The sequence below is a fragment of the Aspergillus saccharolyticus genome (assembly GCF_003184585.1).
Source record: "Aspergillus saccharolyticus JOP 1030-1 unplaced genomic scaffold BP01scaffold_52, whole genome shotgun sequence".
Taxonomy (NCBI): domain Eukaryota; kingdom Fungi; phylum Ascomycota; class Eurotiomycetes; order Eurotiales; family Aspergillaceae; genus Aspergillus; species Aspergillus saccharolyticus.
Window position 1 is genome coordinate 1 of NW_020290662.1, and position 21,913 is coordinate 21,913.

Genomic DNA, 21,913 nt, shown 5'->3' on the forward strand with positions numbered 1-21,913 from the left:
CCCCCCCCCTCCCCCAAACTTCTCTTTCTCACATGCGTGCTACTACCGCTATTCTTCTTGAACCCGTATTGTTTGCCTTCACTTCTGTCCTCCCACGCACCAACCACCATTAAACCTCAACCTACCACCACCTCCACCTGCAATCTCTGGCTCCTGCAATTCGTTGTCGCTCTTCGATCACTGCCCCTTAGCTCGCCTTATTTTCCGACATCCCTATCGGTCCCGATCATTACAGCCATTCGAACATGGCTCCACGACGTCACAACATTGGTGCCAGCCGCCGAAGGAGAAAAGATGAGGAAGGTGAAGATGAGGGTTCATTGGATGGCGAATTAGAGGATGACTCCCTCAGCGAAGGTTCCGTGATTAGCCATCAAGATGACGATGACGCCGATGGTGAAGGCAGCGATGAAAGCGACGACGGGCTCCCAACACCATTGCACCACCCTCATGCTTCACAGCCCAGTCGTCGAAAGCTCAGAGTACACCAGAAACGGGGGCGTCGCCATTCGTCCTCTCCAGGCAAACGGCTTGTTGCTGGCACCATGTCGGACACTGAGGCCATGATGAACGGCATGAAACTATCCGAAGACAACACTCGAGAGGCAGAGATTCATTTCGATGACCTCAGAGGAGAGCTAGATCCTTCGACGGGAAGAACACCATCGGCACCACCATCGGAACCGAGACGAGAGACAGTTACCGAGAAGAAACGCCGCGAGCAAGAGAAATTCATAGCCAAGGACAAGGACGAGAACTCTGCTGTCATGCCCACGCGAGGGAGCTTCTTTCTTCATGAAAAGCGCTCTGGCGACACCGTGACAAATGGTCACAAGACCTCCATGAAATCCAAAACCAGACCATATGGACTTATTGTGGATGGTAATGTGCGCAGGTGCGTCAAAACCCATCCTCCCCTCTCGTAAAGCCCGGTCGCTTTCACCCTTCAACAACATCACCAGCTAACAAGCTGTAGGCACAACATCAAGCCAGATGCAAGCGAAGGACAGTGGGCTCATGATCTCCACGATACCGTTGCTCAAGACCATTCGTCGACGACAGTCAAAGCACCAACTGTTACAACAGGGTTCTCAAACTATCCCCAGCGACCTGTTCCCACAGCCCCTAGATCATCACCACCCAACCGATCTTTCTCAAGTACTACGTTGATTGGGAACGTGCCTGTGGTTGTTCTTCTTCCAGGCATGGAGCAGCCCATCTCTTATCCGGCAGTAACAAAAAGACAACACACTCGACTTCCCCAGCATCGCCCTCCGTTGCGTCGCGATAAGCCTGTCCGGATCTCGCTTCCGGGCCAACCGCCCCGATATATCTTCCCCGCTATAGAACGGTCTTTCATCTTCATCCCGCGGGCGCTGCGGCCGAACCAACAGGCATTTCGGGGGCGTCGTGGCGGCTTCATGACGGGGCGACGCCCCAGTATCTATGCAAGTTCGGCGTATGCCCCCAGTGTCAGCATCAGTCGACGGTCATCCTTGGGCAAGCCGCCCTCACAGGAAGGGTGGCACTCACCGGCTGGTTCGGTCTTCTCCCGGCATACCATCATCACCGCTGAGAATGGAAAGCCGGTTGTTCGCCTCCCTCCTCCGCGACCGCCCCTAGGAATCCCACACGTTCCTGCTGGGCCAGTGGTCGCTCCTTCGGCAGTGCCCCCTCCTCTGCCTTCTCTACCGCTGCCCCCTGCGTATCGTGAGAGCCGCCCGGCTCCCATTCCGATGCACCAGCCTCGGCCTCAAAAAGCCGTTTCGGTTGCCGACATTGAGACGCCGGCAAGCTTCCCCTTCAATACGCCCCAGCCCCAGCAGGAGCAGCCCTTCCATCACCAGGTGCCAATGCCCGCCAATGGGCCCGTTTACGGTCCGGAGGCCTCGACCCACGCGGCTGCTGTTCAAGCGTCTGCAACGCCAGTGTCGCACATCCCCGACCGCGCGATCCATGCCCAGCCCTTTCAACCCTACGGATTCCAACAGCCTCAGGTATTTTATCCTGCATCCTACCAGGCCACTGCCGTCTATTATCCCAATTCTGGTGCGGAATATGCCACTTTCAACGCGGCAAATGGTTCAGGAGCCCCTGCACTGCCCTTTCCGCAAGGACAACATGGGCCCCCCTACATGGTGCCGCCGGCGCCTGCGTCGGGTGAACAAGCATCGCAGCCAGGGATGGTGGCCCATGAAGCTGGAGGGACGGTGTACTTCTACGATGCCAATCAGATGTATTCCAACTCAGCATACGGTGTGCCTAGTGCTCCCGGGCCCGGTGGGGTGGTAGGCATGGGTGGGATGTTGACACCTCCAGGCGCAACTTATTATTATCCCCAGTCTCAAAGCGGTGTTTATTATGCCTCACAGTGAGTCCCTCACAGGAAGGCTTCGTACGGCCTATCTCCGTCATGTTCTCTTCTCTCAATTCCCCAAAAATCCTTCCCCTCACATACCCGTCCTTGCCGCCTCGGTGGACTGGTCCCTCTATCCCTTATCGCCTATTACCTCTGATCCTCATTTCCCACGGAAATGCGCCTCTTCTGATACTTTCTTTCCAAAAATCTGATGATGTTTCTTTTCTGCGACGACTCTTCTTGATTTGACCTATGCTCACTCTTCCGCCTTCATCTTTTGCTGGCATAGGCTTACCGAGCGTACTGCGCCGTTCGGACTGTCTTTCAGTTGTGGTTAGATTAGGCTTTTCTGCATTACTAGCGAATCTTGTGATCTCCGCCCTTCTTCGTCCTTTACCCTTCGTTGACCCATCATACTATAAGCTTCTGCGTTTCTTATTCTTGATATCTTTGCTGTTTTTCTTTTTCTTTTCTTGCCTTTTCCCCATTTTCTTTGTTCTTGATTGATTTCTGGGGGGGGAACTGTCTCTATGCTCGTTGGCTGCGGGACAGCACTCCCTCCATTGTACGGATACCATTTCTGTTCAATGTACTCACGCAGTGGATGAATGGCCATGGCCCCCTTTTTTTTTTTTTTTTTTTTTAATGACTTGCCCGCATGTCCACTTTCCAGGGTCTCTCTATGAGGGTGTAGTGTGCACGAGCTGAATGAAACTCACAACCTTGATTAGTGTTGATGCCTAAAAAGTTAGTAGTGGTGGGAGAGACTGGATGGATCGGCGGCTAAGCTTGTTTGATGGGAGCCTGTCAGTTCGAGAGGGGAAAGTGGCAAGCTTCCGGCGGCGAAAGCCCAGCTACTGTCAAGGAGCGTCCATCGTACGGAGTATGTTTGTACACAGTATACTAATTCTTTCTGGGTCGCATGATGCAAGAGGGAACCGCAGGAAGACGTATGCCGACATAATGAACTAGTTAACTTACTTACAGCATGTACGGAGTACTCGTATCGACAAGAGCATTTGCTGGGTTGTCCCTCGGCAGGCATCTGAGCGTGACGTCAGCGCCGGTTGTTCAAACGAGCCCGGCAGCAGTAGGAGGAGGAGGAGGAGGAAGAAGAAAAACATGGGTATCGTTCGCCCAGTCGGTAGTTATAACATCATACTGCGCCAAAGAGATAGACAATTGAAGCCTGGAGGAGTCCAAATTTAGACCTCATGGAGATGCGACTCAGCAATGCCTCAGTCTGCAGATATCGGATCCACCGGGAGAGAGATCACAGAAAGAAGTACAGTCTACCTGGGAGGTACGGAGTACTTGGGTGATACTGTGGAGTCCCCGAGTGTTGGGGTAAATTAAGTGGAAGAGACCCGGAGATCCGTGCCGTACAGATAGACAATGATGATAGCAAGGAGTGGAGAATCATCCGAGGAGGAACTTGAGGAAGATCAAGTACTGTGTGTACCTGGTCAGGTCAAATGGACAATGATCAGAAGCATAACTAGTAGTTATCGCGTCACGGCTGAGTGGACCATCATTTATTTAAGTCAATTTAAGAAATTAGTTAAGGTATAGTAAGAAGGATGCAGTGAAGGATGAAGAGCTCACCGCCTCGGCCGAATGCAGCCCAGCAACAACTGCTTGCTCTCACACCAGCTGACCTCCAGCTGCGTTTTCTCCCTCTTTAACTCCGCCCTTCTCCTCCTCTGGGCCTCTCTTCCTTCTCTTCCTCTCCTTCTCCCCTTCTACTCTTCCGTCATCGTCTCTCCTCCCATCTTCTTTTCCACCAACAACCACCACCACCACCAATATCTCTTCCCATCATCATCATTATCATCATCATCATCATCATCTCGCCCATCAATCTTCTTCTGGCTCTCTCTCTCTCTGCCTCTTCTTTCCTTGATTTCTCATTTCTCTCTCACAACCACCCTCGACCCACCACCTACTTCTATCAACCAACCCACGCCACCCCTTCACCTTCTATCCTCCTCCTTCGCTCTCCTCTTCTACACTTCCATCTTCCTCTCCCCCATAATTCAACTCCATCTCAGCTGGGCTGTTTTGGTCGATTCTGTGCTTGTCTCGTGCTTTACCACTACTACTACTTGAGCGCTCCTGGACTCCGTTAGCGTTGCCGTGCTGCCTGATCCATCAGGTCCAGACTTTCTTATCTCGACGCCAAGCTAAAGCTTCACACGGTCGGACATCATCATCCTCATCATTATTCTCATCAAACCATCATGGCCACTCCTACTGCTCCCACTCCAGCTGTGGGCCCCAGTACCTTGATCACTGTCAAGGTCTTGTATAATGAGAACACTCGCCGCTTCAAAATCCCGTTGAAAGAGCTTGGAGCTCGCACTTTACCCCAGAATGTAAGCCTTCAGTCCCCACCCACTTAACCGCCGACCGGAGCTCTTCCGCTTTTCCCCATCAATTCTAAAACCCTTTTCCGCTTTTGGCTGTTGCTCTCTCTTGTCCATTGTGTTTCCCTTGAGGGAGCCATCCTCTTTGAGGTTGTCATTTCCTAAACTATGTGTCCTTCTCATTTCCGGGTCATCACGATTCCCATATCACTTTTTTTTCCATCCCGGAATCAGGATGTAGTCTTTTGTACCAGTCTCGCGACCTTTGCTCACCACATATTAATCTCTTTCTCGCTTGTAGCTCCGCCAACTTCTCAGCGTTCCAGAAGACGCCAACGTGGTCTTCGAGCGGTACTCTGACAGTGCTGGCTCCTATATACACTTGGACAGCCAGAACCCGGCCGTTTACAAACAGCTCTACCGGGCTGCCAAAGCCAAACTCAAGCTGCGAATCAAAGCCACGACTATCGATGAGACTGTCCTTCAGCCCTCGACGGAGGAAATCCCGCAAGAACAACAAAATACCTCTCGATACAACTATCTTGAAACTGTTCTAGGCTCTCCCCTTCCGGAATGCCAGGCTGAATTTCTGCCTACTACAGCTTCCGCATCAGCAACCGACTTGGTCGACGACCTGGCCAGTCCCATGCCAGTAGAGACTCAGACCACTCAGTGGGGTGCTGAGCCTACTCCTGAGCCGAATTATCGCGACTTCGTGTTCAACCACTCTCACTTCCCGGCTGTGTCCCATGCGTCGTCTAGTGGCGTGTTCTGCATCGACTGCAACCGTTGCGGTCTATCCATTCCCAATGAACACTATCATTGCAGCATTTGTGACGGTGGAGATTACGATCTCTGCCCCCAGTGTGTGAACAGCGGGGCTACCTGTCTCAACGAAGAGCACTGGTTGATCAGACGGGTCGTCAAGGACGGTCAGGTCACCATCAGTACCACTGAGACAGTTCCCCCCCGCAAGGTCGCTGTCGATGATATCGAGGAGGTGCCTATGGCGCCTGCGCCAGAACCAGTTCGTGAGCCTTCTCCTGAACCCGCCCCGGCTCCTGCTCCGGTTTCAGCTCCGGCTCCGGCTCCGGCCTCTGTGGCGCCAGGCCTCAGCAACGTCCGGATCTGTAATGACTGCCTCAAAGGTAAATCGCGTCCCTGCACGCAATCCGATCAGATATTGACCTGCTTTAGAATCCGAGGAGAGCAAAATGGTCTCGTGTGCCGATTGTGCTGACTATGACCTTTGCATCACATGCCTACTGAAAGACTCGCATGGTCATCACCCCGCCCACACTTTTGCCTTGGTCGAGGACCGACAGTTCGCCTTGAAGAGTATTGTCCAGTCACGCTGCAACCCCGGACGTCACCATCACCATGCGGCGATCTGTGATGGATGTGAGAAGGTAACGTCTTTCTCTTTCTGATTGATCCTCATTCGTCGATTAGAGAAAGCTAACAGCTGTGCCTAGCGTATTATCGGTGTCCGTCACAAGTGCTTGACTTGCCCGGATTGGGATTATTGCAACGAGTGCTATAAAAAGGTGTCTCAGCAACACCCCGGTCATCGTTTCGCTCCCATTTACGATTCAATCGCTGAACCTCTGACCAATCACGCGGTGCACTACGGTATTTACTGTGACGGTCCCCTGTGTCGAGCCAAGTCATGCCCTACATTCATCACTGGTACTAGGTACAAGTGTTCCGTATGCCATGATACCGATTTCTGCGCCAGTTGCGAGGTCCATCCGACAAACACGCATAATCGAACTCACCCCTTGCTCATGCTCAAGACGCCGGTGCGTGATGTTCGGATCAGCACCTTCAATGAGGCCGAGCAAGGAGTGACTACGCTCGGCGATTGTCTTCCGAAGTCTGTCTCAACAGAATCTGCTACTCTGGGTGAACCTGAGCCTCCGGTCCAGGAAGCACCCGAACCAGTGAAGCAAGCTGTCGAGGAGGCAGAACCTGCGAAGGAGGCAGAACCCGTGAAGGAGGCAGAACCCGTGAAGGAAGCAGAATCTGTGAAGGAGGCTAGCCCTGTTTCACATACCGCGCCGGGCTCAACTCTGGCTGTGGACTCTGCGTCTGGATACCAGGCTTTTTTTATCCGTGACACAATTCCTGACGACACGGTCATGGCCCCTAACACACTTTTCCAGCAGACGTGGACTCTCTTCAACCCCGGTCCATCGCCTTGGCCCGCTGGGACAGATGTGCGGTTTGTTGGCGGCGACTCAATGTTCAATGTGGACACCAACCACCCATTGAGCCTGAATTCCATCGCCGCAGCTATGGAGAGCAACAAATTGAGTCAGCCTCTAGAGCCTGGTCAAAGTGCCGACTTTACAGTGACCCTTAAGACACCTAGCCGTCTCGGTACTGCCATCTCTTATTGGCGGCTCAAGCTACCTACCGGGATGCCGTTCGGCCACCGTTTGTGGTGTGACATTCAAGTTCGCGAGGTGAACGAGGCCCCGGTGGAGGAAGATCGCAAGGCTGCTCCTGCTGAGAAGGCAGGCTCATCCGAACTCACTGGCAGTCAAATGATTTTCCCCAAGCTGGAGAAGGAGTCTCCGGAGTCGAGTACACACGAGGCTGCAACCACGGCTCCCTCAGCTCGCTCGGTGTCTCACCGCTCAGAGCTGGATGTGCTGGATGACATGGACAGTTTGACCTTGGATGATGAGACGGACGTTGGTCTCCTGACAGATGAGGAGTACGACATCCTCGACGCCAGCGACCAAGAGTACCTGGAGGCCAAGTCTCAGCATTAGTAGACTAGCTTGGTCCAAGGCAGTTTCACGACACCAGTGGACCTGTCATGATTTGCGGGGATTTCCAAAGCACGGGCTTCTTGGGTTCTGGCCGGAGTTAACGAGCGCCGAATGAAAGTGGGGACAATGCCTCGGGGGGGTGGGGTGCTTTTGGGGGTGTTTTGCTCTTCCAGTTCCATTATCCACTTTCTTTTTACTTTTTGATTCCTTTACCTGGTGTCTTATTTTCACATTCGGGGTTCTGTAAGTCAAGGAAAAAGAGACATGCATCTAGCCTCAGGACAATTGGGGCGGGGATGGTATGAAATTAGGTATAGTAAGAGACTCAACTCACAGTTTTTCTCAGATTGACAAGTAACCTTTTTCTCCAGAAAACGACTCCAATTTCCATGTAGTACGGAGTACTGTGTAGCCCTGTAGTTACAGTACACAGCGTGCCTTTACCGAGGCTGCGATCTCCACCCTCTTCCCCGCATTCCTCTTCAAGTGATATGAAGTGCTGATCAGTGTTTTTGGTCCCTCGTCCCTTGCCTACTCTTCTTCCTCTTCTTCACCTTCATTCTCCTTTCTCCTCCCCCTCCTCCTCCTCCTCCTTCCGCCACCTGGACGTTGCCACGAGAATTGGGACTATTCCAATACGTATGCACACCCGGCTCAGTCGATAACGCCGTCACAAGCAACGAGACTGGCGGCACCAGATAGCCTCGGGTGCCTTCTTGCACGATGAAAAGCTCTCTCAATCTCGCCATCCTTGTCCTGATGGCGGCCACTCTCTATGGCCCCGTTTGTCACTGGCTCACTGTCATAGGAGTCTTCCGAGCCGCCATCGACGTCGTCTTGACAGAGGCCCACAAAATCCACACGATCGAGGACACTATGCAATGCGAGGATATGCATTACTACCCACCTTCGGGTCAGATCTTCGCAGCCTGTGAAGATTCCTTCTTGCCCCGATTCAAGTGGTTTCCACCACTGGGACAGTTGGAGGGACCAGCTCAATCGACGGGTTCATTTCACGTCATTGATCCCGAGGTAAGACGCCTCCACCCGGGAAACTGGTCATGCGAGGCTTATCGCATACGATCAGACCCTCAAGTCCACGCGACTTGCATTCGACAACTTCTCCGGGCCCTTTGTTACGCATGGCATTGATCTTGTTGCCGATCCGGACCGCGCAGATGCGGTTTACATCTATGCTATCAACCATCTGTCGAATCCGGACTACTTCGACAACCCCTCGACTGAAGGCGTTCCGAAGGCACGCTCCCAAATTGAGCTCTTTCATCATGTCTTGGGGTCGAACGCCGTCCGTCATGTCCGCTCGATTTTCCATCCCTTGATTGTCACGCCAAACGATATCTACGCCGAAAGCCTACACTCAATCTACGTAACCAATGATCACTTTTACCGGGAAGGCATGATGCGCACGGTCGAAGATATACTACCCCTGGCAAAATGGACCAACGTCATTCATGTGAAAGTCGATCATCTGCAGTCGAGAGATGCAGCTACAGGCATCGATGCTGTCGTAGCATCCCAGGGTTTCCAGAATCTCAACGGACTGGGACATGGACAATCCAAGGATGAAATGCTGCTGGCCAGTGCCGCTGGAGGTATCATGTATCGTGCCTGGGCAAACCGCGACAACCGCACGCTCTCGGTCGTGGATGAGTTTGCGTTCGAGAGCACGATTGATAACCCGACCTACTATCACGACCCTTATGCCACTCCCGAGGACGACGCCAGCGGATATGTGGTTGGTGGTCTATTGCGGGCCGTGGATTTGCCTCGCACTCATTCTGACCCGAACGCACAAGAGGGCGTCATGGTGTGGCATCTACGTCGTCATGTCGGAGACGCAACGGACCCGGAATGGGAGAAGCGACTTCTTTTCGAGGACGACGGAAGTAATATCCGATCTGCCAGCACGGCCCTGTTACTTCCGATGGAGCCCAAAACATCCGCGGAGAAAACAGGAATGTTGTTTGTGACCGGTTTTCTGTCGAAACATATCATTGCTGTGGAGGTCCCATTGTAGAGGAGGCTGTAGCCCACACCCGGAGATTATTGTTCCCTTGGACCTCATTACACCTACTGTGCCTGCTCTTCCTTATTCTTCTATACCCTCGTTGGCTTGAACTAGAGAAGAGGAAAAAAAAAAAAAAAAAAAAAAAAAAAGAAAGACTAAAAGGACTATGTATTCTTCCTCAATGCTTTGACCCCTTCCTCCGTCCCTATCACCTCAGCGAATTCGCCATCCAAGCTCGCCAACGAGACTGCATGCACCGTCTCCGCGTCAAAGCCCCCCTTGTCCCACGTTGCAGTTGCATCTGCGTCTTCCACCAAGAGGATCCGCCCTGATCATCTGTGGTTACTTCATACATGCCGGTCCTCTGATCCATCTCCCTTGATACCCCGGCCCCAGCCCTCGGGTCTTCATGCTCCTCGGGACCAAGACGTGGATGACCTCGAGGGTCGCGGGGTGCGTGAAGACGGCTTGATTGTCGATTAGGAGGAGGGCGGCTGGGGGTGGTGAAGGTTATCGGACAGTGAGGGGGAGGGCATGGTGGCGGGTTGGGTGGAAATGTGAGTTTGGTCGTGGTTCCTCAGGACCAAGTGCTTGAGAAAGTGTGGTGCTTTCATCTTGGTATCAAATTGTGGTGTTGTAGTGAGGAGGCGATGTCATGTATATATAGTTCATGGGGTTGTCGATGGAAGTGAATGAGTTACTATGGCATACTAGTACTATTATAGACTAGTATAACTCTCAATAGATTAATAATTACAAAATGCCTTGAACCATAGGAGCAAGGCGTAGCTGGAGAGAGATTACCCTTGGCAAAAGATTTCTTGCGTTGATTCCAAGCAGCGGTGGTTTTGTGGTGGCTGTGGATTGAGACAATGACGAATGTTGATGCCTCGGCGCCTGAGAAGCTTGCCGCGTCGCGTTCAGAGTCCAAAACCACTTCGAGATACCATTCATCCCCCTTCTCCATCGGTTCCATCACGCTATTCGGGTATTCAATCTCTCCCATTGAGCCCCATCATCAACCTACTCTGCTCCCTCCCAGTTGGACTTCACTGGCGATACAACAAAATGCCGGTGATTCCCATTGCCCCTCGAGCTCAATTGCTCCTCCGAGCAAGATCACCACCACCTGCAACCTCCTTGTCCAGCCTCACTGTCTTCCTCCGCCATCGACAACAACCGCTAGACCAACATCCCAAGTACCAGGACTTCTCCACCACCTCCACCACCCTCGCCAAATCTCACGCCCGTCCTCCATCCTCTCAATCCGCCACCTCCCCTCCGTCCTCCCGCTCCTCCACCGCCACCCAGACCCTTGCAACAGACATCAATCCCCCGGCGAGCACCCGTCCAGCAGACCTCCTCCTCCCCTCCGCCCTGAGCTCTTCCCCCTCCTCCTCTTCCTCCACTTCCTCCGCCACTTCGCCCGCCGAGAAATTCAAATACTACATCGCCATCGGCCGCGCCTACCTGACCTTCTACAAAACCGGTCTCAAGAATGTCTACCACAACTACCGCGCCGCGGTGCCCCTCCGCCGAAGCCTGGGGTTGTCAGCCTATCTCCCCACCTCCCCATCGCTACCACCAGCGATTAAAGATCAGCTGAAGGCGACGACGACGACGACGACGACGACGAAAACAGGATCGTCATCAGTCAATGGCGACCACCACCACACCACCACCAACAACAAAAAATCAGTTGTCATCTCGCGCTCGACCTTCCAGCTCCTCCACCGCTCCGCCTACGATATCCGCCGCATGATCCCCTTCACCCTGCTTCTGATTGTCTGTGGCGAATTCACCCCTCTCGTGGCCCTGGCGCTGGGAAATGCCGTCACCCCGCGCACGTGTCGGGTACCCAAGCAGCTGGAGAAGGAGCGCGGGAAGCGCATGCAGCGGAAGAAGATGGCGCTGCTGGGCCGCGGGACGGTGACGGCGCCCACGGTGGGCAGTGCGGAGGAGATGAGCGCTCTGCGGTTGTTGATCAGCAGGAGCATGGCCCAGGATCGGGAGGCAGTGGCCCGAGCGTGTGCGGTGTTCGGGTTGGCAAGGTCGCATGAGGCTCCGGCGTGGGCGGTGCCCTTGGTGTACCAGAGGCGCTTGGAGCGGTATCTGGAGTATTTGGCGATAGATGACGAGTTGATCCGGCGAGGTGGCGGGGTCAAGGCCATGGAAGCGGCCGAGGTCCGCATTGCGGTGGAGGAACGCGGCGGGGTTGGCGTGGGTTTCTCGGAGGTGGGAAGAGACGGGTGGGAGGTGGAAAGGGAAGAGAGACGGTGGTTGGAGAAGTGGCTGCAAAAGAGGTGAGGGGGGTCCTGGAGTCATGAGATCTTTCCAGGCTCCGGTACTACATGTGTAGCATAGTATGCGTATCGAGTACATGTTCCATTGGGATCTACAGCCAGTCGATCCACAGAACCGTCGAAATATGTGCAGGTGTCATTGCTATACAAACTAGACACTAAGTCACCGAACAGTCCGAAAAGGGTGTCATGCCTGTTGCCTGCAGGTCTGGCCACAATCTGCTATCCAAGTCAGATACCCCGGCCACTACCATACAATAGTGATCCATCACACACAACCAAGAACGCCGCCCGCAGCAATGTACATCCCTCCTTTTCCTCAGAACCAGCTGCTCAAAAGAACTTTCCAATAACATAAGCAGCCGCCGCTAGACAACTGATGATATTCAACAATCGATCAAGACAATTAAAAACAAGTCATCACTCATCATGTGGTCACCTGGCACGGGCCGCGTTGGCCGTCGCCTGGTTCCGCTGTTGCTTCGCCCAGCGCAGTCCACAGCTGTTGCACAAGTCTCGGTTGCCGCTGGGCCCCCGCCGCCACTCCGGGGTGGTTTTGGCCCCACACATCGAACACACCTTTTCCACCATCAGAGTGCTTTGTTTGCGCTTACGCTTCTTCCGCCGCGTAATCAGCCGCTGCATCTCGTCCGACAGTGCACGGTTCTGCTTCTCTAACTCCCGCAATTCGAGCTGCCAGCTAGAACCTCGCGTGGGCGCCAGTTCCGTGAACAGCGTATTATCGTCCAAAGATGCCAATTGCTGATTGCCTGCCGGCAACCGGTTGGTCCCTATCAATCCCGATAGATCTACTCCGGCCGGCATGAATGCCGGGTCCGTCGATCCAGATCCCGATTCGTCGGTTCCTGTCTTAGGGAAGCGTAGCTGTGCTACTAGGAAAGAAGGAGGGACCCCTTCTTTCGCATCGCCAGGTAGAACTGTGGTTTGCACGGGCAGCATATGGCCCTTGCGGTGACGAATCTTATGATTGAACGAGACCTGTTGACCAGCCCTCGCGGCCATGAGCGCCTGTAGAGCCTGCGGTCGCGTGTCCGCTCCCATGAAATCTTGAATGCCCTTCCCAACTAGATCTTCCGGAAACCGCCCTAGCACCGGCCGCGCCTTCGATGACATATAGAGAATGATCCCGGACATTGACAGCTTCGCCCAAAGATCATTCTCTGACAGACCCCCGTGACGAACGACAGCCTCAGAATCAAGATCATACACGGCCCGAGGACGACCCACCGAGACCATATATTGCCGCCCGCGGTCAGTAATATGCCACGAGCCATGGCTCTCAAACCAGACATAACCACTGTGTTTCTTGCGAATACGGTAAACCACACTCACCGGCTCCGGGGTAATGCAGGCACGAAGTTCACGAATCACAGGACCAATATCACTGGGATGACACACAGCCGAAAGTCCTTTCCCGACCAATTCGACCGCGTCATACTCCAGGACCCTCGAACAGGACGGGGACACATAGAGAAATTCCCCCTCGAACGAGATGACATGGATGACGTCATCCGTGTTTTCCACAAGCATTCGATTGAGCACGTTCCGATAGACGGGCACGTAGCTATTCAGTTTGTCGAGTATGGTTGACACCTGCTCAGGTGCCCACATGGTGATCAGCTGCGCGTTGACTCGGTACATATCTGGAGGCGGGACTACATAGTTGGGCAACTGATTGCGCTGATAGTTGATCATGTACGTGCCATCTGCAGAATAGGCGAGTCAGTCCGGCTCCAAAGCGCAGCGCGCTATCTTCACAGAAAAGGGCTCATACTGGGATTTCGCCGGGTGACGGCCTCGGGCTGCTCCACCAGATCGACCTGGAAACCTACGTAAAAGCGGTAATCCGGCCCGCCCCATCGAATCGGAATCATGGTGACTAGGTTCACAAACGGTTGTCCACCTTTCCGGTAGTTGATGATAGTGGCTTGAATTTCGCTCCGATCTTCGATAGTCGACCGAAAGCGAAAGGCGGTATTTTCATCGACGAACTTCCGCGTCATGCCTTGGTACACCACCCCATCAGGGCCTTGCAGGAACCGACAGTTACGGCCTACGATTTCATCACTGGTGTAACCGGTGAGCCGTTCAAACGCCTCCGAGACGTAAACAATTGGATGATCCTCCTGGGTGATATCGCAGAGCACAAACGCACAGGACAAGTCCACCGCACCAATGTTGATTTTGGCGTCCGGTCGGGACACTACCTGGGCCTGGTACAGAAACAAACAGTGAGTGTGGCGTTGAGCAGGCGAGCCGGAAGTCCAAACCTACCAATATCCCCATGACATCAAAGCCGCTACTGGAGTAGATGCTAGAAAATGGAGAGTCGTTACTCGCTTCTGTCTTAGGCGGTGGTGGCAAGGCCGCTGAAAAAACGTCAAGAACCCGCATCAGTCATCCGATATGATCAGGACTAGAACAAAGCAAGACCTACTCTTTGGCGAAGGCCGTTTTGGCTGGATGTAGCGATGGGAACCGGTAGCATTTGAGGCTTGTGGGTAAGCCTGCTGCTGCACCTCCGCTTGTGCAGTAGCGGCAGCCCGCCGCGAGCCGGTCTGAGCGCGCGCGGGCGCGGGGCGGGCCGTAGATGTGGAGGGCATCTCGGAGGAAGGTCTGGGCGCGGTGGCAACTGCAGATTGCGGTTGCGGTTGCACCGGGGCGTTGAACGCCTGAGCCACGGGGGGAGTCCAGTAGGTGGGCGCGAGCGCCGGTGGATTTCGAGGGATGGGATACGCGCCAGGTACGGAAGGGTCCAAATCGATGACTTGGGTCGGCATAGAGGGGCGCTGGACCGCGGGGTAGTGTTCTAGATTAGGATCTAAGGCGCCAGTGGAGGTGGCATGAAAGGTGGAGGTATCGTATACAAAACCATTGGCGGCTTCCAGGCTCATGGCCATGCCATGGCCGGTGGCAGTGCCAGACATGGTATCGTAAGCATGGAGTGAAGCATTCTGAAAGTGGCCGGCCAGACCGGGGGTCTGGGTCGCGCCCGGGGGATGGTCGTGCAGAACGGCTTGTTGCAGGGCCAAAGCATCCGGATGGGATGGAATCAGGGGCCCAGAGGCACCGGTGGACATAAAATCCGTAGGGTGTGATTGGTAGGGAAAAGTTCCCGATTGAAACTGGTCGGCATTGGGGTAGGAAAGCGGAAGTATGGAAGCATGCTGGGCGTCAGAATAAGCGGGCTGAGGACCCAGTTGGGGATCCTGGATAGGATAGTGTGCCTGATAGAAGGTGTCGTCGAAGCCTTCCATGGCGGATTGGGGGTCAAGCCGACGACTCAAGCAGTCGACGGACCAGGTCCGATCGATTCAAGATGAGGCGGCAGGCCAATGGGAAAGTCGCATCGAGGCCGCGGCAGTGCGCAGGGAGGACAAACAAGGTCGGTCCGGACTCAAAAAGGCCCCATGTAAATCCAAATCCGAAAGTATGGAGCGGCAGAAGCGATGAGAGGGAGAACAAAGGTCGATGATGGGGTGGCGTAGAAAGGGTGATGGAGAGAAGAGGATAGAGAAGAAAAAGCTAGGTGAAGTTTAGGAAGGAAAGAGAGGAGGCGACGGAAAGAGAAAAAGAGGAAGAATAAGAAGTAAAAGGAAGGGGAGCCAGAATGGGGGGTGGTGGTTGATGGAGAAGCCAAAAAATAATAAAAATAATAACAATAAGGACAATAAAGATACTAAATCGACTGGGGTAGGGAAAGGGAGACGATGAATGGTCAAGTCAACCCATGTTCTTGGGGGGGGAATTTAATATAAGAAGTCGACTATCAGCCCTTTGGGGGATTCACAAGAGCAAAATTGGGGTGAGCGAACGAACGGGCGAACGAACGAGCGAGGGCGAAAGGCGGAGACAGACAGACAGAGAGAGAGAGAGGGAGAGAGAATAGCAAAATGATCTATAAGTTAGTATTATTGGAAGATGAGGCACAGGGCGAGCGTGTGCGCTAAGATAAAGTCGGGAAGAGGAGGAGGGGCAAAAAAGAAATCTTGTCGACGATGACTGGCAGCCTAGTCGACATCTCGCATGGAAATGCCCACAATGAAGTAGTCGTCAACCCCCGCTCCACTTGGTTGAGGGTACAGTGGCTGGGGACCTTTGTCAATGTCAATCACTCGGAAAGAATTCGACTGGGATGAGGAACAAGGAAGAAAATGGGAGATTGAAGCCGGAGGTGAAGAAAAAGAAGAAGAAGAAGAAGATGATGATGATGATGATGATGATGATGATGATGATGATCAAAAAGTAGGAAGCAGTAGAAGAGACGGAAGAGAAAGAGAGAGAGACAGAGAGAGAGAAACACGAATGTGACCCGAAGAGGGAAAGTGAAGGCGGTGGGAGGCAACTGGTGGGAGTCAGTCTGGGAGAACACCAAAAAGTGCGGAGTTGATCTGTCAGTTTGGATGCATCCACCACCACCCAAGATTGCAGAGTGGAGAGACCAACCAGCGAGTTCGGGTGAAAAAAGAGGCAACCGGGATAGACAGAGCTGAGTCTGTGGAGTATGGACACTGGCTTGCTTTGACATTTCGACAGACCACACCACACATACTTACAAGGATACTACTACTAATGATGATGATGTTGTTGATGTTGTTGATGATGATGATGATGATGATGATGCTGCTGCTTGCGTCCCAGGGGGGCATCATGCCCCCCTTGTCCCATGACACTGATGAGGATGGGGATGAGATCTATGCACAGAACAAAACTTCCTTGTTCTCCCTCCCTTCCCTGCCTATAAGTCATTGTTCTTCCCCCTCCCCTCCTGTCATTACCAACGGATGCAATTGTCCTGATCAATTTGTTTCTCAATCATAGCTGCGGAAACAAATGGTATTAAAGAGTCACTCACCTGTTCCTCAGCTTAAGGGGGCATTGCCCTCTGCTCTCCCTTTCATTATGCAAAATCTGGTCAACTTACTCCGTACTCTGTACCCTCCATGCCAATCTCCTTCCAATTGTCTGTCCCCTTCTTAATCCCCTTTACTCCTTATGCCACATCATGAAGGGAATCATGTACTTGCCCATTCACCCCTCGTTAACGGTAGGTATACATTGTATAGTTTGGACATTCAGTAGTAGTAACACTCTCTAGTTACTTGATAGTATTCCCCCCCCCCTCTCCGTTCACACCCTCTCGTGCCTGGCCTGACTCAAATCATTTAACCCTGTTCCTGTGCCTGAGTTCCTGCTGAACGTTTCACTGGGCCCACTGAGTAGGGCGATCACTTATTTTAATCTCTCAATCCTCCGTTTATATTCTTCCGCCAACTTCTCAATCTCGTTTCAATTCAGGTTGCCAACTATTATTTTCACGCACCCCACATCCTCTGAGACTTTCAGTCAGTGACCCTCACCACCATGACTGAGTCCCCGGAGAAGATCTCCATCACAATTTGTGGAGATGGTGGATGCGGTACGTGAACCCTTCCACTCCCCCCCCCACGCCGTCATCATTTACCCCTGAAAATGTTGATGGGGCGATAAGAGGAAAATCCTCCGCTGCCACGTTTCGCGTGTGCATGGTTCTTGTCATCATCTTTATACCCTAGCTTAGACTGATCGCGGTGTAGGGAAATCCTCCATCACTTTGAGATTGGTGCGCAGCCAGTGGATTCATGAGTAAGTACCGACTGGATATTGTGTCACTGCATGCGCAACGCCCACTAATCCAAGTGCCCGGGCCAGGTACGATCCTACAATCGGTAAAAATCCTATCTTATCATTGTCCGAGACACAAACCCGAGACTCTCTAACACGCAAGGGACATTGCAGAAGATTCCTATTCTGTCACGCGTGTTGTGGATGGAGTCCCCTACTTCTTATCCATCACCGACACGGCGGGCCAGGAAGAGTACCGTGGGCTGTGGACGGCTGCCAACCTGAAGTCCGATGCCTTTCTGCTTGTCTACGATATCACGAATCAGTCCAGTTTGCACGCCTTGGATTACTTCATGGACATGATTGAGATCGAGACTGAACAGCGAGCCGAACGATGTCACCGTCTCCGACAAGAATTGGGAGACAGTGCGGCAGGCCTGCAGGTAGGCATGCCGCCTCCCGTCAAAATCGTAGCCGGCAACAAATGCGACCTGAAGGAGAGTCGGGTGATCGGGGCTCCCCAGGGCTTGGAGTACGCCCGTAGGCATGGCTGCGGCTTTATGGAGACCAGTGCCCGCGAGATGGTCAACATCGAAGAGACATTTGCCCGTAAGCTTTCCGTCTGATCCGGTCTCGATGTGCAGCTTCTAACATCATCTCAGTATTGGTCCGCCGAGTGGTCGAGGCGCGCCAACTTCATTATCAAACGACAAACCCGAGTCCTAAGCTTGCTCAAAGCAGCGGCTTGGTTCCAGAAGTAAACTCCACGGCTAGCACCATCGTTCATTCTCCCTCAGTGGAACCGTCCCTGAAGCATGTAGCACCCCGAAAGCGAGGGCTGGAATGGCTTCGGCGGAGGGAACGAGTCCATCAAGGGCAGGCTGCGAAGCATTATGATGACAAGCCCGATTCGAACATGTCATCAGAACGAGAGAAGCGACCCAAGCGTCCAGCAGCCAGATCCTGGCGACGAATATGGTGTTTTTGATTTGGTGTTCGTGCGGCCAGCCGTGCTGGATCTCTCCGCTGCCTGCATTTGTTATTGCGGTTCAATGCGTGTATTATATTCATATACCCTTGTCTTACATGTTCTTACCACGATAGCTGTTGAATAAAGATTCCAGGTTGCTCTAGCCCTTCAAAGACCATTTTACTACGAGTCATTCGAGGATGTTAAAAGTTTCCCCTTAGCTCATGACGAGATGGACAGCATGCAGGCCATTGAGCAATGGGCCCATTATGAGCGTACTGTGTAATAAATGCACCGACAAACACCGTGGCTGCATGAGGTCATAGGTGAGTCCAGATCGTGGACCGGGGCATTGAGCGTATCTTATCGCCGGCATTGGATCGCCAGGTCATCCAGTGCTTAGACTGCTCATGCGCTGATCCGGCCTAGACGTCTTCTTCCTAAGCTGGAGTTCATTTGTGTCTCAAATCGTAAGGTAGTCTCTTTGCTTGAGTGGGACCCCTCGGATAAGGAACGCGGGATGACGCTATGGTTTTTTGGAGAACCACGCTCCATTGGGGCGGGTTCTAGACTCGTAAAGCGAATTGCTCAAGCCATGTTTGTCCTCAACTGCGTGTTTGAGATTGGGGAGACCCCGGGGTAAGGTAAATTTCTAGTAGTTCGTTGATGATTCTGTTTGTATCAGCCATGCATTCCCCAACCTGCCGATCCCTCGTGGGCCGACATCCCAGACACGATGATCAAGATGATAACCCACTTACACATAGATGAAGCATGTCCGATTTACCCAATTAAGAGAAAGGCTGCACGGGTGAATCTGGAGATGATCTTCAACACGCGAGAAAAGAGAGAGAGGGAGAGAGCGATGGAGGGAGGGAGGGAGGGAGGGAGGGGAGCAGTATGGAGGTTAGTAAGGAAGGGAGCCGGGGAGGTGAAGGGGAAAAGTTCGGTAGTCCAAGAGGTCCTTCGATCATTGATTTTGATCGCAAGGCTGGGAAAAATTCAAAGTACTACCCAGGTTGAGACAACGAGACAATCACAATCCATCAGCCATCAATAGTGGCGCAGTGTCAAAGTCAATTTCCACACTATACACGACTCCGACTCCATTCTCCTCCGTTTCCTTCTTCTTTTTTTTCTCTTTTTTACCACCCCACAGCTGCGAACAGCTGCTTGATTGCACCAAGATATGGAAGCTGGAAGAATCCAATCAAGCCAGCGACTGGCATGAACAAGCTTGAGTAGACCTGATTCCGCAATCATGAGGTAGACATCGGTTCGAACTAATCAAGCATGGTAACGTCATGGACTGACATGGTCTCATCCCGTGGTGGAAGCTGGGGGGGAGCAGGAAAAGAAAGAAAGGACTAGTCCACACTCCTCCTGTCGGAGAAAGAAGGCGAAGCGATCGGACTGGAAAAAATAAAGCAGAACAAACCCCCGATCAACAAACGACAGTCTGAAATCATCGAAGCTTATCGAGATATTGGTGGCAAGACTGGGTCAGTTGGCATAACTGCTGCCGGCTTAAGCTTTTCCGACGGATGTTGTCATTTGTATCGTGAGTTAATAACTAAAGAAAGGAAGTTGGTTACTCGGTACAGTAACTACTGAGTACACACTACACAGAGAGATACGACTAAGATATGAACATGAACATGAATGGATAAACGAAAGGCTTTTGAGATCGTCGACCTTGGCAATGAACCCAACCCCGTTGCAGTAAGACATCCTGCATCGAAAGCTCCCGGTTTCTGGCCTGTTCGGCATGACTCTGCCGAAAACTGCCCAGGTGGGCTTCCTCTCAAGAACGGCTGTTGTGCCGTAATGCCGAGCTTATGCAGGAGGGAGATGTCATACCCTGGTGGTAAATCTTAGACATGTTTTTTTTCGATCTCCTGTCATGTATACCAGGTATCGGCCCCGGTAAGAGTCTGGTAATGTTTCCTCTGCATGGATGATGATACCTTAGTTACCCAAGGTGTCAACCACGATTAGATCAATTAGATAAGTTAGCACCATTTGTCCAAAGAACTTGGTAGTCAATTCTCTCCCCCGTCTTGATCTCACCCTGAACTAAGTTGCGCAAGAAGTTCTCGAATAAATGAGTGCTCATATCTTGGGATACACTCTGGAGCCAAAACAGACTATCGGATATACGGCTTCAGTGCAATGATTTTCCACCCGATCCACCGGAACGGTATTGACTCATCTGGGTGATGAGACCCTCACGGGACGGAAGATGGAACCAGAAACAGTGATCATGTAACGGGATGAAGAACTTAACTTATGGGCGCAACGGGGGGGGGGAATATTCTATGGCTCCTCCCTCCCCCAAGTCTAGAAGAGCCAAAGGGATTTCACCACCCCGGGGTCCGAGGCTAGGCCCGCGACACGCCGATTCAGGCAATCTGCCTCTGCCTCGCGCAAAGTTGCAGCTCCCGTTCCGTTATCCGGGATTCGTATCAGGTAAGGATACCCTACAGTGACGTATCGGTGGCATTATTTTATACAACGTCCGAACGAACGACCAAGGGCTATTTGGCTAACGGGAGAGCTGCTTGTTGTACTTGATTGAGTTAGGAGAAGGAGCTCAAGGTGATGTCAGCCTGACCAGCAAATAACTCAACTCACTATCAGCTTAGTGCATATGCAGTCAGTCAGAAATATTCATTCTGTATTCATGATCTTTCAACCTACATAGAAGGCACTTGGTACTGTACCGATGAGAAATTCTCCACCGGAAAGGGGAGGGGGGGCGGGGGAGGATGTGGGTTTTTGGGCTGGTCTGGTTCGGTCACTCGTTACAGCCGTTGCCTGTAAATTGTAAAACGATGGATGACCCGTGCTGGAAACATCCTTCGATTTACTTGATTACTGAGATGCGGACTAGACCATTTCAAATCATTATAATAATGATAATTCTTCCATAATAGCCCTCCTTCCCTCCTCTCCTCTCCCTTCCACTTCTTATGTTTGAATTCTAAAGAGCTTCCTTCTATTCTTTACTTCCTTGAGTTCTGGTCTCGAGCTCATTCCTTTGCGCGGATCCCCTCTCCTACACTACCACTCCAAATATACTTGCCCAGTTAACCCTATCTCGATTAACTTGATTTCCACCGACTCTGGATCATTGCAACCCTACCCAGTGTTCTGGCTCGATCCAACTTATTCTCTCGGCGTTCCATCAACTTATGCGCCTTACATTGGCTCAGAGGCTTGAGGTCGGATTGATTACATCGGTTTTACCTTTACTTTCCCAAAATCGTTATATCATCGGTCAACCTTAACCAACTCCCCCCGGGGTCGACACTTGAACCAGTACAACGTCTACTGCACTAAATCTTTCAGAAGGAGAGAAGACGAGAAGCTAGCGACCTACTCGACTTAACTACCAGATTCTACCACCGGGCTTGGGCGCCGTCATCATCATCCTTCTCGTCTGGTTCCCCCTCTATTCTTCTATCTTTACCTTTTCCTC

The 21,913-nt window shown here is 52.5% G+C and overlaps 5 protein-coding genes across 5 annotated transcripts; 4 read left to right on the plus strand and 1 right to left on the minus strand.

Moving 5' to 3' along the window:
• Window positions 1-245: 245 nt before the first annotated feature.
• BP01DRAFT_306601 (uncharacterized protein) lies at window positions 246-2,375 on the plus strand (the record flags this gene model as incomplete). Its single annotated transcript, XM_025572244.1, has 2 exons — window positions 246-895; window positions 977-2,375. 2 exons carry the CDS (start codon window positions 246-248, stop codon window positions 2,373-2,375), a joined length of 2,049 nt encoding a protein of 682 aa, XP_025427095.1.
• Window positions 2,376-4,599: 2,224 nt separating this feature from the next.
• Window positions 4,600-9,543, plus strand: BP01DRAFT_377277 (uncharacterized protein; the record flags this gene model as incomplete). Its single annotated transcript, XM_025577002.1, has 6 exons — window positions 4,600-4,734; window positions 5,027-5,873; window positions 5,923-6,134; window positions 6,201-7,504; window positions 8,237-8,537; window positions 8,593-9,543. The coding sequence occupies 6 exons, from the start codon at window positions 4,600-4,602 to the stop codon at window positions 9,541-9,543; spliced, it is 3,750 nt and encodes a 1,249-aa protein (XP_025427096.1).
• Window positions 9,544-10,390: 847 nt separating this feature from the next.
• On the plus strand, window positions 10,391-11,970 carry BP01DRAFT_360686 (uncharacterized protein). Its single transcript, XM_025575969.1, has one exon. It carries the CDS (start codon window positions 10,603-10,605, stop codon window positions 11,839-11,841), a length of 1,239 nt encoding a protein of 412 aa, XP_025427097.1. The 5' UTR covers window positions 10,391-10,602; the 3' UTR covers window positions 11,842-11,970.
• Window positions 11,971-12,028: 58 nt separating this feature from the next.
• lreA (GATA transcription factor LreA) lies at window positions 12,029-14,938 on the minus strand (the record flags this gene model as incomplete). The annotated part of the gene is made up of 4 exons (XM_025578810.1): window positions 12,029-13,564; window positions 13,633-14,071; window positions 14,133-14,204; window positions 14,276-14,938. The coding sequence occupies 4 exons, from the start codon at window positions 14,936-14,938 to the stop codon at window positions 12,273-12,275; spliced, it is 2,466 nt and encodes an 821-aa protein (XP_025427098.1). The 3' UTR covers window positions 12,029-12,272.
• A 1,945-nt stretch (window positions 14,939-16,883) lies between these two features.
• Window positions 16,884-18,450, plus strand: BP01DRAFT_349828 (putative RAS small monomeric GTPase; the record flags this gene model as incomplete). Its single annotated transcript, XM_025573768.1, has 5 exons — window positions 16,884-17,277; window positions 17,435-17,483; window positions 17,550-17,566; window positions 17,637-18,071; window positions 18,125-18,450. The coding sequence occupies exons 1-5, from the start codon at window positions 17,223-17,225 to the stop codon at window positions 18,448-18,450; spliced, it is 882 nt and encodes a 293-aa protein (XP_025427099.1). The 5' UTR covers window positions 16,884-17,222.
• Between the last annotated feature and the right edge of the window lie 3,463 nt (window positions 18,451-21,913).